This window comes from Balaenoptera ricei, chromosome 17, assembly GCF_028023285.1.
Source record: "Balaenoptera ricei isolate mBalRic1 chromosome 17, mBalRic1.hap2, whole genome shotgun sequence".
In the NCBI taxonomy this organism is placed as follows: domain Eukaryota; kingdom Metazoa; phylum Chordata; class Mammalia; order Artiodactyla; family Balaenopteridae; genus Balaenoptera; species Balaenoptera ricei.
The window spans coordinates 78379190-78395774 of record NC_082655.1 but is presented as its reverse complement, the minus strand read 5'-3'; the positions used below and the strand labels follow the sequence as shown (position 1 = coordinate 78395774).

Sequence of the window (16585 nt, the reverse complement as noted above, 5' to 3'; positions counted from 1 at the left end):
GACATTATACAATAATACAAATTTGTCAGTGTCATTTTTATCTTATAGTCACTAAAATTTCTCTTGTATCTTAAATGATTGAAAAAATACAGCATACAATTATTCTATGTCATTCTCTAAACCATTCACTTAACTTACCAGAAACTAGATAAATATCTTGTCCCAAGCTTCAATGTCTGTATTCTGAAAAACACAGTATATAAAAGGAAGAAAAATACGATTTAAAAAAAGATAATCATTAATACCCAGAGATAGAGTTTCCATAAAATAAATGGCAAGACACATTCACCAATGTGTGACAATTATGCTTACAGCCCTATACTAGTGTATCACAATTAAAAATTATACTCACACTACCAATGCTTTTAGTGAGGACACCTGTATACTCTGTTTTAGTTCCACACTATAAAGCCCCACCTAAGACATTTTTTAAATTCACAGCTATAGAAACTTTGCTTCTTCAGAGAAAAAGTATGAAGTTAAGATGTGTAACAGACTCTGTCTCTTTTTAGTAATTGCCAGATAATAAGCTGATGGTCAAACATGATATTCGATGATGCAATTATATTAGCCCTCATGATCATGTTCTCCTACATAAGATTTCCTTCTTCCATTCCTATTTTCTCTGCTTCTGATTCTACCCTTAGAGATATTTTATCATTATTCCATACCATATAAACTTAATGAAAATCATCTCAAGTCCTTTGAGGATGAGGCAGGAAATGAAAAAATGAAAGAAAGGGATGGAGGGAGAGGGAGAGACAGATATACAAGAGCAATTACATGTTGTCTTGAAGCCAAGATTATCTTGCTAATAACTGGCATATTAGCAGGGCACAGAATTGACTTGTTCTTCCAGGGTTAGAGGATTTAGTCCAGTTTCCTTGTAACCAATAGCGTTTATCTGTGAGAAATCTGGGCCTGTTATGGTAACAGAAGGTGGACACAGCAGCACACATTAAGCCCACAACCTGTGTTTTATTTACATCACATTTTAATCAATCCATCTAAAGAGGCAAACGGCTAAAATTTACCAGTGTTTGATCATTTAGAGTGCAACATGGCAAAACTTACTACTTTTTAAAATGAGAGCTTTCCTCACTAGGATGGCTATATTCAAAAAAAAAAAAAAAAAAAGGAAAATAACAAGTGTTGTTGATAATATGGAGAAATTAGAACCTTCATACATTGCTGGTGGGAATATAAAATGGTGCAGTCACCATGGACATCAGTTTGGCAGTCCTCAAAAAGCTAAACATAGTTACCATCTGACCCAGTAATTCTAGCCCTAGGTATACACCCAAGAGAACGGAAAACATATATTCACACAAATATCTGCATACAAGTGTTGACAGCAGCGTTATTCATAATAGCCAAAAAATGGACAACCCAAGTGTCCATCCACTGATGGATAAAAATATGCTATACCCAGAAAACAGAATATTATTCAGGCACAAAAAGAAATGAAGTACTAGTTCATACTATGATATGCTTGAACCCTGAAAACATTATACTAAGTAAAAAAAAGTCAGATACTGAAGGCTACACCTTGTATGATTCCATTTACATGAAATACCCAGCACAGGCTAATCCACACAGACAGAAAGGTTAGTGGCTGTCAGAGGCTGGGGGAGGGGACAATGAGAAGTGACTCCCAATGGAAACAGAGGTGTCTTTGGGGGATAATGAAAATGTTCTGGAACTGGATGGTAGTGATGGTTGTACGACTTTGTGAATATACTAGAAAACACTGAGTTGCACATTTTTAAATGGTGAATATTATGATGAATTACATCTCAGCAGAAAGAGCTTTCAAATATTAATACATTAAAATTTACAATTGGGGGCTTCCCTGGTGGCGCAGTGGTTGAGAATCTGCCTGCTAATGCAAGGGACACGGGTTCGCGCCCTGGTCTGGGAAGATCCCACATGCCGCGGAGCAACTGGGCCCGTGAGCCACAACTACTGAGCCTGCGCGTCTGGAGCCTGTGCTCCGCAACAAGAGAGGCCACGATAGTGAGAGGCCCGCGCACCGCAATGAAGAGTGGCCCCCGCTTGCCGCAACTAGAGAAAGGCCTCGCACAGAAACGAAGACCCAACACAGCAAAAATTAATTAATTAATTAATTAATTTTTTAAAAAAAGAGTCAAAGAAAATGATGCCAGATCATTTGTCAAAAAAAAAAAAATTTATGATAGCTTCTCAAATATGTTAAAAGAAGCTTTTCCCAGGCATGAAAACCAATCATTTTCGTGATCTGACCCTTACTGCTTAATACAATTGTCCCAATAATCTAGCCTCAGGACTTCCCTGGTGGTCCAGTGGTTAAGACTTCGCCTTCCAAAGCAGGGAGTGCAGGTTCGATCCCTGGTCAGGGAGCTAAGATCCCACGTGCCTTGCAGCCAAAACACCAAAACATAAAACAGAAGCAATATTGTTACAAATTCAATAAAGACTTTAAAAATGGTCCACATCAAAAAGACTTAAAAAAAAAATCTAGTTTCATTTCCAATTTTTAATAGGATTGTAAAATCTTGTGATTTTAAAACCTTCTTTAGTACCTCACCCCACCCAAATTGGTAAAAGAACTATACCTCTTGTGCATAGTTATGTTCTGATTTATTACACACACTTAGCACACACAGTGGAGGAGAGAGGGACAGTGCAAAGGCAGACTCCCAGGGACAGAGGCTATGCGGACCCCTCGCAAGATCCAGCCGTCTGCTAACAGCGTCCAAGTGCTGCACGCAAGGATCTGCTCCAAAAATGATCAACCCTGAATTTGATTTAAAACCTTGCAGAACAGAAAACTCAAAAGGTGCCCTTTCCACCATCAAAACTGTTCATCGAAATGCTAAAAAGATCTTCCTTACACTTACTTCATTGGAATCTTCCCCATGGACCTAGCTCTGTACCATTGAACCTCTTCCACTAGACAACCTCTCAAGTTGTAGGACAGCCATCACAAAGCTACAGAATCCTCTTTTCTAGTCAGAATCCTTATTAATCCTTTCATCCACCCCTCGGACCTGGTTCCGTAACCTTTCACCACTCAGGTCACACCCTGTGACTGACTCTGCTTACCCAATATCGAGCAGAGCAGGTAGAGTAACCCGCCTGGGCCTGGGTTTGCTAAGATCGATAAAACTGGGATAACAGTAGAACTTAGATATACTACATTAGATGATGGAGGTGCCATGGAGACGACATCCCGCAGGCAAGGGGGTAAGGAGGAGAGGGCTGCTACGTTATACAGCGTGGTCTCGGAAGGCTTCTCTAAAAGGATGTTTGAGCCAAGACCTGAGGACGTGAGGAAGCAAACCGTGTGGGCATTTGGAAGAGAATTCCAGCTGAAAGAACAGTGAGTACAAAGGATGTGCACTTGGGGTGGTCAGCAAAGCAGTCAGGCTGAGGAAGAGGGACAGGGCGGGGGGGGGGGGCAGTCAGAAGTGGGGAGCACTGCAGAACTTTGTGGGCCAGCTTTCACCTAAGTGAGATGGAAAAGGCACCAGAAGGGTGGGTTCTAAATGACTGCTGTGTGGAGAATACATTGCACAGGGAGCAAACAGGAAGTTATTGCAGTCACTGAGATGAGTGATGAAAGTGGCTGGGACATGTGTGCCAGAGTGAGGGCTGTAAGACATGATCAGCTTCTGGATATATTTTGAGGATAAAGCCAACAGGATATGCTGGTGAATGCATGCAGAATGTGAGCGAGAGGGGAAGTCCGATATGGCCTCACGGTGTCCAGGCAACATGGGTTTGTATCCTGGGAGGCTCTGCCACTTACTGTGTGACCCAGACAAGTTACGTAACATCAGTTTCTCCATCTATAAGATGAGAATATCAACAGTACCTACCTAATGAGACTGTCGTGAAAAAAGCTCAGAAGAGTGCCTTCCACCATAAAGGCACTAAACAAGTGTTACTATCACCATCATCATCATCGTCAGCTTGCTTGTGAGAGGATGGAGTTGCCAGAAGAACAGGTTTAGACACCACAGGAATTCCTGGCCATCAGGAATTCAGGTCTGAACACGTTAAGGTTCTACTGGACATCCAAGTGGAGATGTTCAGTAGGCAGCTGGACACAAGCAGAGTTTAGCAGGAAGGTCAGGGCTAAAGAAATATACCTGGGATTCGGTGACATACAGACCAGTATTGAAAACCGTAAAACTAAACAAGGTCCCTTTAGGGAGTGAATATAAAATAAAAGTTTCCAAGACTGAGCCTTGGGGCATTCAACACTTTAGAAGCTGGGAAGCCAAAGAGGAACCAGCATTCTCCTTCCCGGCGTGGCATCTTGGATGACAAAGTAAGAAAGTGTTTCAGGAAAGAAGGAGTCCTCAGCTGTTTCATATGACTGACGCTGGGAGGTCTAGTAAGATAAAGATCATTGATCCTTGGATTTTCCAACACAGAGGCACTGACAAGCCCTGATAAGAATGGTTTTGATACAGTGGGGATAAAAGTCAGGTGGAGAAAGTTCAAGAAAGAATGGGAGGGAATAAATTGGAAATAGCAAATACGGACAATTCTTCAGAGGATTACTGTTGCAAAAAGGAACAGAAAAACAGGTGGGTATCCAGAAGGGAATGTGGATCAAGTTTGATGTCTTACGATGAACAAAAATACAGAAGTTTTTAATACCAATGATGATGTATCGATGGGAGAACGAGAACTGGATGTGCAAGAGAGATTATTGTTGAGGCCTAGGCCAGAGGGGATAGAATACAGTGTATAAGAAAGAGGATGCCCCCAAAAAGACTTACATCACTCGGTTTTTAATTAATTTACTCAATAAATATTTATCAAACAAGTATGTAGTTTGCACTCGGCACTATTCTAAACACAGGGGATATGTCACTAAATAGATCGTTATATGAGAAAACATATGTAAAAGCACTTAGAATAATATGCCTAGCACATACTAGGCACCTAACCAATGCTGGCTAACTAAATACAGATGGATGTAAACTCTGTTCATCCAAATTTTTGACAAAAATGTGGACCAAGACAGTGTCCTAAAGTTTGTCACTAGAGAACTATCAAAGGAATTTAAATAACAAGCTTTTGAATTGATAAAATACTTACTTATGATAAAATGGGAAAATGGCCTTAGAACTCAATGAATACAACCTCTTAATTTTGCAGAAAAGTTAACAGTAGAAAGCCAAGTTGACTTACCCAGTTACTAAATTAATTCAGTGAAAAACCAAGAGCCAAAATTAAAACCCAGTTCTCCTACTTCCTGATTTTCATTATACTTCAAGTCTCTCTCTCTCTCTCTCTCTCTAACAGAAAGGCTGAAAATATTAAGATTGCAATTTCTATCTTCCCTCTACTTCTGCCTGGCTCTTCTTCCCCTCCAATTTACCATAGGCTGTACGTGACTCCCTACCACTTTATTTTAATCCAATAAAAACTGTAATTGTTAAAAGATGTTTTGGGGGAGATATAATATTTTAGTTACCAAAATTCTAGGTTATTTCCTAACCCCTCCCCCCAAGAAATCTCCAGTGAAACAGTCCTATGCATCACATATTTTGCCATCTGGAATTCACATAACTTGTAAGAAAAAGTTGACAAGCTGAAATATCAGCATGTTGACATTGATGGCAAGGAACATTTACAATAATTAACTTTATAGATGTTTAAAATCAGAATATTTCAAAAACTAATAAAACAGGATTTTTTTGTTTTGTTTTCTACAAAAACTTAAGGAAATAAATCTATTCCTTTTTTTTTTTTTTTAACCATTACTGGTACTTTTAGCACCATGGATGGCAGCAGATTCATTTCTTACTTTTAGTATATGAGCCACATTGAGGATGTGCTGAAAATGCCAACTACAAGAAATACTCACTGAAACCCAAATTAATTTTCCCTTTTCCTTTTTGCAGATTTAATAATGGTTCAACAGGGCTTTTGTACTCAGTTTTAGTGAGTACACTCTACTTCAAACCATCAATAAAACTGAAGTTTAATATTTCAGTTATGATATCTGGCAAACTCAACCATTTTATCTCTAAAGCAATATCTTTTGGATTTCAAGCTTCGAACTCTAGCTTCTGAGATGAATTACCTTTCAAGGTGGTTTTTTTTGTTGTTGTTTTTTCAATCCTAGAATGTCCTAGCTAAAATCTTCCACTCTGTCTCATAATTATTGTTCCACCCTTATTTTCTTAACTATCCTCATCCCCCAAATGTTAACACGACCGTACTGGTGTAACTGTGCAGCAGTCTTATCTTTTTGAGTCACTAACATGAGTAAGGCAGCAGTAAGGATGCGGGAATAAACATTTCATTTGAACATTAACCTTCTACTTCCACTCACCAGTAAATGCGGCCAAAATATTAGGGGCCATTCTAAACGTCTGGATTTTATCTTAGCTCTTACATATTCTAAAGGAATACCAAACCAACTCCGGCATCCATCGCACAAGCCAAGTCCTAAGTGCTCCGACAACCTTCAAGTCTGAACGTGCTTCAGGAGGAAACTGCCTGGGCGATCTCAACCAATGCCACGCACCAAACACTGATTGCTTTTTTCAAATCCAGCAGCGCTGCTCCAGTTTTCGACATCCTGGTTTGTGCACATGTATCTTTCGTATATAATCAGCAGCTGGAGGGCTGAGCCCTGTTTCACAGGCTGCAGACTCCGGAGACCGAAACAGTGCCAGGCGCCTCCAGAGTACAGACCCACCCGGACTATTAACAGCACAGGTGAGAGGTCTGATACCCACTTCGATCCTTCCAGCAGTCCGAGGAAGCAGGTCCTACGAATCATCCCTATTTACAGATGCTCACAGCGAGGCCCAGGAGGGTTCCGTGGCCCGCCCGGGTCACACAGGTGGTATAAAGGGGCATCGACCAGGACTCCCCCCGGGCCTGACGTGTGTGGACGCGACCCCCTCCCCACGACCACCTTCGGCTTCACACAGTGGGCTCCACTCGCCTCCCTACCAGAGCGGCCCCGGGAAGCCCAGGGACCTGCAGGGACGGGGGGAGGCACCTCGCCCCGACCCAAGTGGAGGCCGCGCCCGCCGAACTGCAGCGTTTGGGGCGCGAGGGGAGATGCGGGCCGAGGTGAATGGGCTCGTTGTGACCCAGGCAGGGCCTTCCCTCCCGGCCACTCTGGGGCCCCAGCCGAAGCCCGAGTCCGGCGGGAGGCCGGGGACTCCGCGCGGCCCCGGCGAGACGAGAAGCGCGGCCGCGGCGCCCCGGCCCCGGAGGCTGGCAGGGCGCCGAGGAGCGCGGGGAGGCCCAGGCGGGGACGACGCACCTCGGGCGGCAAGCAGAGGGGGCTCGGCTCGCCCTCACCGCGCAGCAGCGGCGGGAGCTCCTCGGTGGCTCACCCGGGGAAGCGGAGGCACTCGAACGGCCGTTCTCCCCGAGAGACCCGGAAGGAAAAAGCCAAGCGCCGGCTGCAGCCCGAGCAGCGTTGAGTGTGACACCGCCCGTCGCCCCGTCCCTTCCTGTGCTCCACCCCCGGAACCACTTCCGTCTGCGGCTTCTCCCGTGCTCCGGGCTGGAACGCTCCTGGGCCCGTTCCTCCCCGGCAGCCGGGCGCGCTTCCAGTCCTCCCCTCGGTCCCCAGCAGCCGAACAGCGGCCGGGAGGCCTTCCCGCGCCGTCTGCCGCGTGGCCGCCTCCTCTGAGGCGCTACGATGTACTGCGAGAAGTGGAGCTTCGTGGCGGAGATGTGTCTCTTCCTTGAAGACCTGCGGGAGGGCTCGTGCATCCTCTGCCTCTGCTCCAGGGCGTTTGTGGAGTAAGTCGCACGCGGGCCTCTCGGTTTCCCGACCTGTAGGGGTTGGGGTGGCGATGGATCCCCGGGACCGGGGCCAGAGTGTCCGACCGTCGGGCACAGTGGTGCCTGAGAGAAAGGAAGAACCGTCCTCGGGCTTTACGGCGTGCTCGCCCACGGCCCTGAAGTGATGGAGTAAGTCTGCTCTGCGGGCTGTTAGGAGAGAACGTGGTGGCCCGGGTTTGTCATTTTACACTCGTCAACTGAGGGGACGGTCACAAGCTGCGGGGAAGTGAAATGAAAGCGATCTGGGATGTGATAGCACAGGGTGGAGGTTTGAAGATGAGTAACGTTTCTGGTTAACATCTTTTTTTTTAAACCTTAAGGTTTATTAAAGCGCAAATGCACATAAATAGAACTTCTCATTACCCGGGAGAAAAGATTTAACTATAATCACATCAGTTTTTGAGCCGTGCTTATTTTTGGAAAATACTTGTTTCGGCCACAAATTGCCCTGCGTGGCAGGCAGTTAGTGGGTAGGAAAGCACTGACTCAAGAATTGGATTTTAGGGATTTTTTTTTTAAATATATATATATATATATATATATTAGGTGTGTGAGTTCCACCACTTAATCCTTTTTTTTTTCTTAATCTCTGAGACAGGTATATCTACCCTAATCCTCTCACTGGCTTATTGTTAGATTCAACTTGTGGAAGTGAATTTTATGTGATACTTTTAATATAGTTTATTTAGAATTATAGAATTAAGATAGAATTTAAGTTGCAAGGAATTCTCACTATTCGCCATGTGTTTTTGTGGAGTAATCGGCAAATTAATCCGGAAAAAAAAATTAAGCGCTGTATTAAATTTAATGAAAAAATATTGTCGTCTGGGGACTTCCCTGGCCGTCCAGGAGTTAGGACTCCGCGCTTCCACTGTCGGGGGTTCGATCCCCGGTCAGGGAACTAAGATCTCACGAGACACAGGGCTCGGCCAAAAAAAAAAAAGCAACATACTGTCGTCTCTGTATTCATGCAGGCGTGTGTTCGTTCAGCGAATTCTCTCTGTGCTCCGTGGTGGTAGGTACTGGTTAGCACTGGGGTATCAGGCACAGCCTCCCTACATCCTTAGAGTTTACTTTCTAGCAAAGGTGATCAATATTAAGACAGTAGGTACGTAATTATTTGGTTAATTATAGTTGTAAGTACAAGATGGGAGAGAAGTGCCAGGTGCTTTTATAGCAAAAACCCAACCTTCTGCCATGGATCACAGAGATTTCTTAGAGAAAGTAGCGTTTGAAAAGTGGTCCAAAAGGTGAGTGGAAATAAACCGGGATATGTTTGAGTGGGCGGAAGCATTCCCAGCAAGGCAGAACTCTGTAAAAAGCCTCGAGGGAGCAAAAGAAAGCCTGTGAAAGGGAAGCAAAATGACTGGGAAAGAAAAATAGAAGACAGGGTTGGTGAGATACGCAGGGTCTAGACATGCAGGACTTTGTAGAAGACAGGTTCAGATTTGCATCTCTGAAGATGCCTCTAGTAGCAGCAATGTGCGGGCCTAGAACGAAGCTTGTATACATACCAGCCAAGGCACATCTTTAGTTCTTAGCCTGCAGCCCATTTGAGTCTTGGTGCCGTCTTCATGAAGTCTCCTGCGCAAAAAAGCAAAGAAGGGGAGGGAATATAAGTTATAAAATGTTGAGAAAAATACCTTACCTGTAGAAAACAATATGCAACTGGATTTCAATTAAAGCCACTTTATTTAAAACACAATTGGGAGTTCCCTGACAGTCCAGTGGTTAGGACTCAGCACATTCACTGCCGGCGCTGGGTTCAATCCCTGGTCGGGGAACTAAGATCGCGCAACCAAAAACAACAACAGCAAAAATAATTCAGTTGCCATATAAATCACCAGTTACATTGCATTTAGTCTTTTTGAGCTAAAATGTGCATTCTTTTCATTACAGATAATTTCATACCTTTCTTAAAACTTGGAAGCTCTACTTCACTTTTTTAAACTACCTTCTAAGTTCAAAATAGGTAAAGAGAAAAGAATGGCTTGGTCTTTTCCTTTAGATCAGTTAATGCTCAAATTATAACCCTTTAGAACAAAAAGATCTTGGAGATACAGTCTTAGAATTGTCGCCAATAGTCATGGAAAAGTCCTTGGGAGTGGGAGACGTGCTGGAAGCTCAGAGGCTCATGAGTATAACCCTGATTTTCTAGGTAGGGAAAAAGTCTGTTTTCAAACTCTAAGAACAATACATTTGATTGTTGGCCAACTTCAAATACATTATTAAACTGAAAGGTCAGTCCCATGTAGCAGAAAACAGAAAGTGAGCTTTAGCATAGGTGCCAAATAACGGCTCAGTAATTAAGAGATTATTTTCACACCTCCCCTCAAAGGCAGGAAATAGAACATAATATTGTAACTAATTTTTATTTTCTGAGGACATTACATTAATATACTGTCTTATGAGTTCAGTAATTGGAGTAATAATTCTGTCTCATCTACACACTTAATTTTCTATACACTATCTATATGAAGTGGACATATAATTACAGTGTTATAGGGCTGTTAAAAATAACCATTACAGGACTTCCCTGATGGCACAGTGGTTAAGAATCTGCCTGCCAATGTGGGGGACACGGCTTCGGGCCCTGGTCCGGGAAGATCCCACATGCCGTAGAGCAACTAAGCCCGTGAGCCACAACTACTGAGCCCACGTGCCGCAACTACTGAAGCCTGTACACCTAGATCCCGTGCTCCGCAACAAGAGAAGCCACCGCAATGAGAAGCCCACACACCGCAACGAAGAGTAGCCCGGTTCCCGTCTGAGCCAGCTACCCCTGAGGTTCCCAAAGAGCGATTCAGTGTGTCCATCACTCCTACATTTGTTAGTTAGCATTCTCTGTGGAGCACTTTCCCTTCTCTCCCCGTTGTTTGTTCACTCCCTTATTTCTATTAACATGGACTCTGGACTGTTAATTTATTAATGGATATATTGTTACTCTCATCATTTATTTTGGTGTTCCTTTCATCTCAGATGGCTGGTGGGAGCCCCTTGAACTGGCCCCTGTATCCTTTTGATGGGTCCCTGGCATTCTTTGAGCTCTTCCTAACCTTCTGGCACAATAATATAATTTTCCAGTCTACGCTCCAGCATGGAAGTGCCGTTTCTCCCAGGTGCCCCGGTTCCTTTTAGTGGAGAGCAGTGTTTAGAAACTAGGACTTGGGTGCTTGCTGTGCTCATTGCTGGGTGTTCAGTGCTTCTGCACCCTGGGCAGACACAGTTAGGCGGGCTACAAGCGCATATTACGTACGTACACAAATGTGTGTGTTGGAGAATCTTGGCTGTCGTGATCCTCAGTGCATTTACTTATTTGCTCGGTGTAATCAATCTTGCAACCATATCGGCCCTCTTCTCCATCTGACACCTTCATGCCCCATACCCTTGGGTACTGGCGGGCACACCGTCGATGCCCTTCTGTGGCTGCCACCGCCCCCAGGCCCCAAGTTGCTGGGGGTCCATGGGCATGCTGCCAGAGCACATCTGCACTCATCCCCTCCCCCGTTCACTGTCCTGCTAAGTCACCACCTAGGTTACGTTTTATAAAGTGTCAAAAGATAAATGGGGGATAGGAAATATATCAAGTACACAAGAATTTTGTTTTGTTGAATTTGTTGTTGCTCCCATTAGAAAAGTGGTATTAGCTATTACTTGCAGATGGCCTTGTTATGGCAGTTATGATGGAGTTTATTACAGCTTAATTTACCAGTAGGAAGATAATAGCAAAATTCCCCCCTTCCCTTTATTTTAAGTGTTCTGTTAGGTTTATTTTGCTTATGAAATTCCTATGTTAGTAAAGAAAAAATTTAGAAGTAGATATGTAAAGAAAAGTTCAACTATTCACTTTTTAAAACTCATTGAGACTGAATTGTTTTATTTCGATGTATGTTTCAGTTTAATAAAATAAGAACTTAATTTTATGTTAGTCCCCAAAACAACCTTAGCTCAGACCATGAATATCTTATCTACTAGGCAGTGGATAATTTGGCCTATTTGCAAATGGACTAGGGTCTGCGTGTGGGTTTATAAAGGTGTAAGATAAATCTTGTCACGTTTATGCTCACTTTCTACAGCAAATTTAGAGAATATTTCACTGTTTGTATATCACAAGGAGGATCAGATTCTTTCCCCAATATCCAGAACTGCCACTTAATTTTAATAAATTAGTAGTTATCATTATAGCATGCTTTGCATGTGATATATACCAAATGCTTTACATGTGCAGTCAATCCTTATTAGAACCCTATGAGGTATGTATTATTACCTCTATATTACAGATAAGAAAAATGTATTAGCAGATAGCTTTTCTGTTTTTTAACCTTTTTATTAATCTATGCTGCCTTAAGCATGTTTTTTCACTAAATTTATAGTTTAATTTTTTTCAATATTGACTGTTTAATTTGCTTCACAGAGATCGGAAATTGTGCGGTTTGGGATTAAAAGGCTACTACGTTAAAGACGATGGCATCAGTGCAGGTAATACAGTATGAAGCTACATAGCCCTTTTTTTGCTAAGACTAACCATGGTAGTGTACGGAGGAGAGGCGGAAGCAAAGCAAGGGAATTACTTGCCTGGCCGTAGTTTGCGCAGCTGCCTTACTTGGAAAAGCTTTCTGGGCTGCTCGTGTGCGGCAGTTGAGCTCCGTTTCCTCCGGGCGGAGTGCCCTGGCCCTGGCTTAGGTTTTGGCTTGTTCGGGAAGGCTACTAAGGCATCAGAGCCACCCTACGCTAACGGCCTCCTTGTTTAAATACTTCAGCAGTTTTGTACATAAACCATTCAGGATAAACTCCAAGTGAACAGCCACAGTCTTTTGGCTGAAGTAAAGAGGCCACAGTCTGGATTAACTTTCCCAAATAGCGAATAGAATTTGTTCTGCGCTTTGAGCCTCACCTAGTTATCTGAAAACCATCTTGGTCTCTGTCAGACTTCCCTCTCCGGGCCCCATTTGTCCTTTCCACACAGATCTTTTATGTTTCTCCGGACACGGGGAAAACTGCGGCCCAAGTTGCAGGCTAAAATCAGCACAAGTAGCGTGTCACGTTACCCACGAAAACCCCCACCTCTCACAGTGATGGAGCAAATCGCTGCCTCTTCAGTTACACGCTGGATGAAACGTTTGGTTACATTTCAGTGTTACATTGTACAAATAAGGTTTCTCTAGACCCTAGGGTCCTACCTAACATAAGAAAACACGCACACCATGAGGGGAGCACGGAGGTGAGCCGATCCACATTCCCTGTTTTGCTGTCTGCTGAGCTTTCACAAGTTCATTCAGTGGAATGGCAAGTGGAATCGCCTTCATTATTTAGATAGGTGTCTCTTTCCCCTCTTTCTTTTAATAGAATTTGTGCACTTAAGATCTCTTTTTCTCAGTCTCCGTCTTTGCAGTGGGAAGATTCCCTATTCTGTTGCCTAAGATCACGTAGCTGGAGTGCAGCACAGCCCTAGTTGAGTATGCTAATATATAAAGTGTTTTGTCTCCCATTTTAAAATAGAGCATTTGGATGGCATTTGGCCAATTAGTGGTATGATCTACTTTTAGATACCACATTAGGATAACGTAAAACTTGTTTTGTTATGATAAAGCAGGTTTTCTCTAAGACCTAGAATCAGAGAGCTTGAAAGGATCTTCCAGTTCAGTGGATTTCAGACTTTTAACAGCAGAACGTTTTCATTAAATGAACTTCCCCACAGAGTCCCAGGGTGTAAATCCAGTCGTGACTGAAGTTCCCGTGGAGGGCCTGAAGACCTACCTCTCATCTCCCTTATTAACAGCTCCTAAAATAACTCCACGAGTCACCATTTTAAATCCACTGATGGAGTGCAGCAGTGCTGCAGATGGGAACGTGGAAATGTAGACATTTTCCCCGGGGCCGCCCTGCTGCGTTCCCTCGTGCGTCCTCAGTGCTGTGCCCAGCGCCCAGCGAGAGGAGGTGCCCCGCGGGGGGAGCTGAGTGAGCAGCCGGTGGACAGCGGCCGGCAGAGCCGGACTAGGGCTTGTCTCCTGCTTCTTAGTTGGCTGTTTTTTCACAAGTCCGTATTCCCATCAGTTCCTCTTTTTTTTTCCTTTTATTTTTCTTCCCCTTGAAAACTCACATCGGCACACCTTTACTTCGGGCAAGTCATGTAATAACTTTGGGTCTCAGGTTCCTTTTCTTTAAGATGAGGCTGATGAAACCTGCGTCTAAATTTTCTCTAAAACTAAGCTAACGTAACAGTGCTGCGTGTAGGAGAGCAAGCTGCAGAAGAGGAAGAAGGCGGTCGTCCCCAGGGCACTGCAGAGTCACGTGACAGCAAAGACGTAGACCCAGATGAAAGTGAACCTGATTCTGAGGCTGAACTCATGAGAAGCATGGGACTGCCACTTCAGTTTGGTAGGGCGTCTGCACATAAGAATTTTGAGGTGAGTATTAGTTTACTTTGCTTGTTTCTGTTTCTTAGCTATCTTCATAAAATATCACGTGGAATCTTTTTATCCCGAATCTAATGCATTCATGAATTAGGGCACTTCACTTCTTTTTAAATGTACGTACATATTTGTAAGTGAACGAAAACTGCAAGTTGTGATATGTCCCATGTGTGATTGTTCCTCCTCTTGGAAACGTAGATGGTAAGATTCACCTGTTGGTGTAACTGAAACCCAGGTTGGGGGGTTGAGGGTATTTTGTTTAATTTAGTGTCAAAATAGATTTAGATTCTACTTCTTACAGTTTCTGAAGTGTAATTTATATTCAAGTTATTGACCTTTGTAGGTATCTATGAATACCAGAAACAAAGTTAAAATAAAAAAGAAAAAGAAAAAACATCAGAAGAAGTACTTAGATGAAATTAAGAGAGAATCTTGGAGACAAGAACGTGAGGAAGACGACATTTTGGCTTCAGATGACCCATCTTCATCTGAGAATGAGAACACCAGGAGGTGCGAACTTTGGACCAAAAAAGACATTGAAGGTGAGAATCTTCCTGCTGAAAATGCATTATCTCCAAAGCTGGAAATTACGGAGCTCTGGGAGAAGTACTGGAAGGAACACGGGGGAGAACTGCTGTGGCAAAGCTGGGAAGAAAAGCATGCAGGTCAGACGCTGTGCTCAGAACCCTGGAACGTCCCTCATACAAAGCAGGAATGGGAGCAGCATTATAGCCAGCTGTACTGGTATTATTTGGAACAGTTTCAGTATTGGGAAGCTCAGGGTTGGACTTTTGATGCTTCACAAAGCTGTGATACAGATACTTGTGGGTCTAAAACAGAAGTTGACAACAAGAAAGACGAAAATCGCACGAAAGCAGATGAACTTTCTTCTCCATCTTCATCAATGGGTAGCGAAAGCTCTAGTTCAAGTGATAAAGATCATAGTGAAATTCTTGATGGACTTAGTAACATAAGTCTGAATTCAGAGGAAGTAGAACAGAGCCGGTTAGATCCCTCTGTGAGTTGTGATGGACAGCAGCGTTTAAGTGAAGTTCACAGCGGAAGAGAATGCCCTGCTTCGGGCCAAAGTGAACCACGTAACGGAGGAACCAAGGAAAGCAGCTCGTCTGGGAACAGAAGCACGAGCCAGCCAGCTCAGGGTAAGACTGGCCAAGATTTATCCTACTGAGTAATGGGTAACAAAATTAGTCTGTTTAGCAAAATGACTGACACTAATCCTTTATGGTAGAGTTAAATAATGCCCGCTACATTTTATGGTGTAATAGTGAAATGATCTAATCCATCTTACTTTTACGTCACAAGTTATTATCCTTTTATGTAAATAAAAAGAATATTTGCATAGGGTTCTCAAAAGTATCAGTCGTTCCTCTTGCACCTTGGTGAATTACAACTTGGAAATCCATTAAGGAATCTAGTTTTAGCGTGAGCTTGGAATGTCCAAGTTTCTCTGGAGCAACTAAGTTTATAGGAGATGTGCTAAAGAGTAGCTGTGAGCATACGTTTGCCGTTAGGCAAATCTGAATGGGGGTTGTGTCTGGAATTCTCTCGGGACAAGTGAAGTCTTGCTCTATAGAGAGTCTGAACAGGGCATAAGATTATTTTGTAACTGAACGGATTGATTTCAGGATTCTCATAAAATATCCAGGATAAGGAACTTGGTTGACTCCTGCCTGAGTGGTTAAGAAATAATTGTTGAGCAGACTGGTGCCAGGGTCGGGACTAAAGAAAGCCAGTGAGAGGTGAGCTAGGAGAGGCTAGAGTAGGCAGATAAAAAGGCTTTTGTGAGGAGAAGGGGACCATCAACTGGTGCAGCAGAAAAGTGGGAGAGGAGGACATTTTTATAACCTGAACTTCTCCTGAAGCCCACTGACTTGTTGTCTTGGCATCCTTGATGTTTGGTGCTGGAAAAGTCTGGTTTATAGCAACTTTCTTCTCAGCCTCATTCATATATATAAAGCAAAAGGTTTTGGCTTTTTACTTAACAAGTGGGTTTGCTTTGCTCCTCTCAGATCACTGATCTTACTTCATCCTACAGTTTCCTTTAGAGAGTTACTAATGAGCTTCTCTGTCCTCTTACAATGGCGCTTACTTCAGTATGGTGTTCTCATTCCTTTCTATTTTGCTGTCATTTTCATCCCTTTTTTTTTTTTTTTCATCCTTTTTTAATGTGAGTATTTTATATTAGTCTTTTGGTAAGTCCTGTTCTTACTTTGACCAGAAACCTTGGAGTATGTAGATTGGTCAATAACTGCTTCACGTTCCTCCTTTTGATTACCCTCCCTTATCTTCCTACCTTTTTCCTTTGTTAAACATAGTGAACCTCACAGTCTGTGCCT

At 43.2% G+C, this 16585-nt stretch overlaps 2 protein-coding genes across 6 annotated transcripts in view; one reads left to right on the top strand and one right to left on the bottom strand.

The window, feature by feature from the left end:
* Positions 1–7409, bottom strand: part of TMEM68 (transmembrane protein 68) — a 33769-nt gene extending 26360 nt beyond the window's left edge. For 3 of the 5 annotated variants that reach the window (XR_009498357.1, XM_059901264.1, XM_059901267.1), the window contains exons 1-2: positions 7286–7399; positions 139–183 (exon numbers count right to left, since the gene is read on the bottom strand). The gene's annotated coding sequence lies outside the window, so the exon portion shown is untranslated. Of the gene's footprint in view, positions 1–138; positions 184–783; positions 922–6337; positions 6406–7285 lie in introns of those variants that run through there. The other 2 variants (XM_059901266.1, XM_059901265.1) reach the window with 2 other exon arrangements.
* Positions 7410–7502: 93 nt separating this feature from the next.
* Positions 7503–16585, top strand: part of TGS1 (trimethylguanosine synthase 1) — a 36638-nt gene continuing 27555 nt past the window's right edge. Inside the window, exons 1-4 of the mRNA XM_059901270.1 lie at positions 7503–7773; positions 12230–12294; positions 14050–14222; positions 14572–15388. Of these exons, the coding sequence (XP_059757253.1) occupies positions 7670–7773; positions 12230–12294; positions 14050–14222; positions 14572–15388 (1159 nt within the window). The 5' untranslated portion in view covers positions 7503–7669. The remainder of the gene's footprint in view (positions 7774–12229; positions 12295–14049; positions 14223–14571; positions 15389–16585) is intronic.